At 34.5% G+C, this 6,876-nt stretch overlaps 1 protein-coding gene across 1 annotated transcript; it reads left to right on the top strand.

The window, feature by feature from the left end:
* The first annotated feature begins 329 nt into the window (after positions 1-329).
* LOC144434348 (uncharacterized) lies at positions 330-5,712 on the top strand. Its single transcript, XM_078122800.1, has 7 exons — positions 330-383; positions 1,095-1,254; positions 1,589-2,244; positions 2,691-2,793; positions 3,383-3,735; positions 4,581-4,784; positions 5,525-5,712. Exons 1-7 carry the CDS (start codon positions 330-332, stop codon positions 5,567-5,569), a joined length of 1,575 nt encoding a protein of 524 aa, XP_077978926.1. The 3' UTR covers positions 5,570-5,712.
* Positions 5,713-6,876: the final 1,164 nt, after the last annotated feature.

The raw sequence follows: 6,876 nt of genomic DNA on the forward strand, positions 1-6,876 counted from the left end.
TTCGTGTCTATAATTCTATAGATTAGATTATTCACACCGTACCTCATGTGTATGTTTTAATCAATATTGTGCGTTGGAGTGACAAGGATTGTATTTTTGACAAGAATCATTATGAAATTCGTAATGATATAATCGGTCACGTGGACGAGACTACCTCGTTTCGGATTCAAAAAAAATGGCGGACTACATGAAATAGTTTCGCTGGTCCGAGTGAGAATATAGATTCATCTGTTGACTCATCAATTAGTTGAATGCAAATATTTATGATGCTAGTGTGCATGGATACGGCAGTTTTTTTACCGTGATTAGTAGACTAGTTGATATTTAATATGGCATCGAAGAAGACAAAGTCTGGTAAAAATGATTCAGACGTCGCCGATCGGGTAATTTTATTATAATCCACTCTGTTTTCTAAATTCTAATTAATACGATTGTGTTGAACCTGAGGAAGACAAAGTGTTTGTGTTGTGTTCCTCAGTAAGTGACTGTACAGCGAGCGTGATTGAAAGAATCTTCCAAACATTTACTTAGCTGTGCAGTGTTTGATTGATTTTAATTACGTATACAACGATATCTATAAAACAATCCATCCGTATGCTGCATGCTGTGGTATCATGGATCTGAGATCAACTTACTAAATTGTACTCATTGTATGTTTGAGACGGGAAGGGGGTCCAGGGCTTACCATCTTGCAAAAATAAAGGTACTACATGGCAATTGTATTGCTTCTTCAAAATGTGGCGGAGAAATTATAATGATGAAAATGGATTGTTTTTAGTCAGTCCCCATATATAAAAGGAGGCGGGTAATGTATTTTCGTAAGTCGAAAGAAAGTGCTGATCAGTTTACTAATTTAACTAAGTTATCATCATGTTTCCATTGTGTTTAAGTAGATTTTTTTCCGATTTCATTTTTATCTTTAATATTAATTTTCTGTCTACTTCAATTTCATTTTATTTTACTTCATCTGAGCTGTGAAACCTTTACTGGGAATTATTATGTGTTCAAATAAACTATTATATTATCAATTGGCATTGAAGACACTTGCCTTTTGCATCCCACTTATATCATGTTTCTGCTACTTCCATCTTCAGCTGCGTGAAATCAAACAAATGCAAGCCAGCTGGATGAAACAGAGACAAATGCAGCATGAATCAGGTAATCAGGATCCTGAACCGACTAGAGGAAGAGAACAAACAAATAAACAAAAGAAAAGCACTGCTCCACCAAGCAAGGCAAACATAACCAAGAAAGGTTAGGGATATCTTCCTTCTTTTTTTAAGTTTGCCACCATAGTCTCTATTATATACGATATGGTGTCAAGTGCCATGCTATATGTATGCGAGTGAGATAATAGCTAATGTCATAGCATGATTGATGCATTCACATCATGGAGGTAGGAAAACACAGTATGATCACATCTTATAGCAGCCATGCCATCACAGAAGGGTAAAATTGTTAGAAATGTTTTTGTTTGCATTTATTTATATTTGAGTAATTAACTTAAGCAAACCACTGTACTTTACTTAGTTGTTGAGGAAATTCTTAGCAGATATATACATGTTTTATTTTCGTATATCTCTTGTAGAACCAGATGCTTGTGTCTGGGTGATTGGTAGTGGTCAAAAGAAGAAAAAATCTAGCAGTGTTCGGGCAAGGTCATCATCACCAGCACGTCGTATTACCACCAGTAGTAGTGGTGGTAGTAGTAGTACAGGTAGTGGTAGTAGAATGTCTAGCAGATCAAATAGTGGTAGAACACCAACCTACGGCAAACCACCTACACCAAAAACCAATTCAGCAGGAAGTGTTACAAATCAGAAAAAAAGATCTGATTACAAACCTGAAAGAGAAAGAAGGAACATCTATGGTTCAGAACCTGATTTAAGTACTTTTGAATCTAGTAACCAAACTCCAAATCAGCATTTCAACCATCAAGCAAACAGAACTAGTGCAAATTCATTTGACAAAGGAGCTACTTACAACATTGAACGGATTCACCATGTAACTCCACCTAGTACTGCAACTGATGATCTCAATAATGATGATGATGGTGAAGGATTGATTGGTGGTAGTAAAAAACTTATGGATCCTGAAATGTTTAATAAACTAGCTGATCAAATAGCAAATAGAGTCAAAGCTGAAATAGAACAAGAACAGTATATCAGGCCAAGAAGAACAAATTATAATGAAGACGATGATGCTATTTCTAGTCATAAATGTTCAAAATGTAAACAGTTGATGGTAAGTGTTAGAGAAATAAATCCACTTGTTAACCACTTGGATTTCTAGAAGATAGAATGTTTGCTGTCACAATTTAGAAGAATGGCGTGAGTAAAATATATGAAAAATACATGATCTTCAACATGTATTGTTTTGTCAGATAATGCAAAATGATGTTACTACCAGTAACTACAATGACTGTCAAAATTTTGGTGGCAAAATTCAGACATTAGTACTTGCAATTTTCTCCCTGAACAATATAACTTGGGCACAAAGCCCTACCACAACCAAGAAATGTTCTTTTGCTTGTTTCTAACTGCAACTATAAAAGATGAGCTCTCTTGTTAAAAGAAAAAGAAAAATCTTGAAAGAACTCTTGACTCTCATGAAGAAATTGAGAAGAGTGTTATTATTCATATCAATCTGTTCAGGTATAATTGTAGCTGTATGTTTTATCCATCCTTCAGATTCCTCCAGATCACACACCAACATTATTAATACCATGTGGTCACACATTTTGTGAAGCTTGTGCAGAAGACAGAATCAAGTGCCCAACATGTAGAACAAAAGGTAAGATACAATAAGTATTAACTGTCAAATCCTGTCAGGTTTATAGCCTGGAGGTTATAGGTACAATGAAAATCAAGTCAATACACTACTTTAGATTGTCATGTAGCTGAAAAGAGTTTTGATTGTTTACACCATAATCAGTTACTAGATATTTGATGTGAGAAATACACCAATACCAGTGGTAGTCCGGCTTGCAGATGAAGTATGTTGGGACATGATTCTGATTCTGTCCTTTTTCCTTCTCTGTCCTGCAAAAAAGCTGACAAAACTAGAACTAACATCAGCACTGCCTAATGTCAGATGGTCAAATATTAGCAATTGGTTGACTATTTACTCATTTGACATATCATTGCTAGTCCCTGCTCAGATGACCAAAAATCTCAAATTCAGAACCTTTCATATTTTAAAATGTCATACAAGTACATGTAATGGCATTTCCAATATCGTTTATGCAATGAGGGATGTTTGAAATTATGGAAAGTTCCAATTTCGAGGTTTTGGTTGGTTAAGAATTTTGGTGTGTGAACACATATCGGTAATCGGTACATGTACACAAAATTTCATTGTTATATCTTACTTCCCGTTTCAGTTTCTTCTGTTGCTTGCAACACAACTCTTCAAGCTATCATTCAAGACTTTTTTGAGAAGAAGCCAGCAACAGGAGGTCTTCATTCCGGTACCACTTCAAGTTCAACCCAAGACCATGGACAGTCACAGAGAAAACAATATAGTCCTGCTAATTATGTGGACAGGGGACAGAAGCACAGACAGAATGACGAGTACAATTTTCAAACTCAGAGAACTGAGAATTCAGTAGAACTAGGCAGACACTACGCAGAGGAATATCAGTCTCTTATGATTAGAGCTGAAGCACTACAAAATGAAAAAGAAAATATTCACGATAACTTTGAAGAAGTGGCACATAAACTGAATAAACAGAAGGTAAACAATTAATATCTGAAAGTCAATCACTACTATTATATTGGGGATTAGGGAGAGTGAACATCTCATGATTATGGTATTGATAGCGTGCATATATATTGATTGGTAAGATATTAAAATCAATCAGAATCTGCAAGACTTCCTAATAATCATATCAGTTATGTCATTCAGTCAGCTGCTAGGTGGACTTACTCATTTCCAGTATGCTAGGTGAGCTTTTTCAACAGTACCATGTTTATTTGAACAATCTTTCATTTACCAGCCAATGAAATCCTGTGCTGGAGAAGCAATGTAGATCATAGGATCATTCATTCATTCATTCATTCATTCATTCTTTCAATGATAACATTGATAAAGAATAGTTGTAGTTTGCACGATCGAGGTGCAACTATTGTAATATGTTAATTTATAAGTAGACAATCACGTAAGATTATAAGCAAAACCGATCTGGATATAATTTTAAAACAAAAAGGGACATCTATTCACACTTGCCATACATCATGGGTTACTTCCTCAGTTGTTAAATTTTGACATCTATTACTAGTCTGTTACATATGACATGTCGTGCCACCCTATCAGCTAGCACTCATTTCAGAAGCCTGATAGGACTGAATAACACAATTTGTACCCCAGCTTGGGTGTTATAGTTTGACTGACAGTAATATTAATGAAGACATTGACCAGTCATGGCATCATGGGAAAAATCATAAAGACATGTTAATCATCAATGTATCAACGAGTGCCCGCAAGTGCATGAAGTGTGTTTCCCATGTATGTCATCCAGACAAGAATGATTAGACCTTGGCATTTATTAAATATCTTGCATTCTAATCTTTCCTTTACAGAAACAGATGGGTAATATTGAAAGAGAAGAACAGAAATTGATAGACCAAATAGCAGAGTTACAAGAAAGACTAGAAACACTACAAACACACAAGAATGAATACCAAGAGAAGTTGAAAGAGTTAGAAGATACTCAACAGGAAGATACCCAGAGATTGGCTATGATTGATGAAACTTTGAAGACAATTCACAATAGTATGGAAAAGGTATGATGTAACATTTAGCCCTACTGCCAAAATACTACTATGGAAATCAAGCTATCGGCATATAAGATATAAGCAAACTAAAAATATTGTTATTGCATGTGGTAGATTACTCATGTGCGGGATAGTGATGCTGTGGCTAAGTGGATATAATCACCCTGTAAGCAAAGTAGTGTAGTGTAGTGTAGTGTGGCCATTTGAGGAAACTAACTGTGAAAGATCGCACCCTAATGTGCATGCAATTATATCGATGTCCAGGGATACAATGTAGCTTGTTTCAACATGTTGCAACAATAGTTTTAGTTTGTGTCTATCTTAGTTTGCCTATAGCTTGATTTCCATGGTAGTAATTGAACCAGGAGAAGTTGCAATGTAGTGTAAATACTATAATTATGTTTGCATCATTCACCCCTATATTAGTAGTGCAAACATGTGTAAGAGACCTTACAACTTTAGTCAGGATTCATTATTATATTCATCCATAAAATTCCTTGAATTTCAAACCGTTCCTTGAAAGTCCTGAATAAATTTAATATTCTCAGAAAAATGTGGAAAATGAAATTCATAGAATGGTCAGCTATAAAATGGTAACAGTTATCAGAAAATCCTAAACAAGTTGTTTGTGGAAAATATTTTAGCAGTCATGTCGAGCTATTATTTTTATTATATTCTTAAAAGCAATATTCACCAAAAATGTCAGCCATCATGTGAAATCATTATCATCTGTCTGTTTTTTATTTCAGGCTAAAATGTTAGCTGGCAACTTTAATGTTCACATCGGAGATTAAAGGATTGGGAAGATTTAAAAGCTATTGTTGGTTGGATCAGGATTAAAATTTGGGTCTGAAAAAACAGAAAAAGAAAAAGTTGGTCCTGAATAAAAGTTGGCCCATACAACCTTTATGGGCTCCACTGAGAAGAGAGTATGAATTGGAGAACTGTGTTTTCTAAGAAGACTTTTTGTACACATATTGGTGCTCACACTATATTTGTATCTGTTGGCATCTATCCATTGATTATACCCTGCAATCAGGATTATTCAAATTGAGTACATTTCATCATGGCGATTATCCAAAAAATGTGTATTGAAACTGATAATATAAAATATTCAAAAAACAGATATTAACATAGATGCATGCATAATTTCATATATCCAAAGCTACAGCTTCATATTAAGACAGTTTTTTTGAAGCAGAAGCAAACGTTAGCAGCAGTGAAAGTGCTGTTATCTATCAAATCAAACAATAACCTCAGCAATAGTGTGTTTCCTATTGAAAAGTAATGTGCCATATGACAAGCTGCAAATCTGTAACTTTTCAAGACCGTAAAAATATACATTGTATCTGTTGAAGGATACATACAGTACTAGTGTGGCATAACCAATCAGCAACATTGAACAGAACGCTACTTTTGGAGTCAGGTACTTTTTAAGAAATTCTGTTGATGAAGTGATTGATTGATTGATTAATTGATCGATTGATTGTTTCTTTGCAGCCATGCCCATAAACAGAAACAAAGTTGGCTATAAATGTAATATAAATCTTTTCAATATTTGCAATGTATATCTTAAGTCATGTCAAAAGCTTGTGACCTGACTTGTCATAATAAATTAAAATTCAAAATTCAATTTCATATGTAAATATATTTAGATTAACTCTGATATGTAAATATTTATATATGATCATAGATGTACAGTGTTATATTTATGTACATAATCATTTGTAATAAATATTGATAATTTTACATTCACGCAAAGTATGCACATTTTTTTGTTTTTTGATTGACACTTCTGTCAACCAATCAGCACACACACATAGAGTGATGTTTACCGTTGTACAGATTATGTTGGTAGGGTGAGCTCTCTGGATCAACTGTGATGTTTGTTTATGTCAAATATCTCAAGTAGCACAGTAGTAAAATTAATCAAAGGAAGAAAATTATTTTTAAAATGTCACCTTCATTTCTTCATTGTCGAAACATACCATGGCAAACTAAACGGGATATCATGTGATTTCGTTCTTCGATGTTTGGTAAGATGTATCATCTTCTACCAGTGTTGAAGTGCGCCCTCAAACGTCACTGTTGTTGTTGACCC

This window comes from Glandiceps talaboti, chromosome 4 (genome assembly GCF_964340395.1).
Source record: "Glandiceps talaboti chromosome 4, keGlaTala1.1, whole genome shotgun sequence".
Lineage (NCBI taxonomy): Eukaryota > Metazoa > Hemichordata > Enteropneusta > Spengelidae > Glandiceps > Glandiceps talaboti.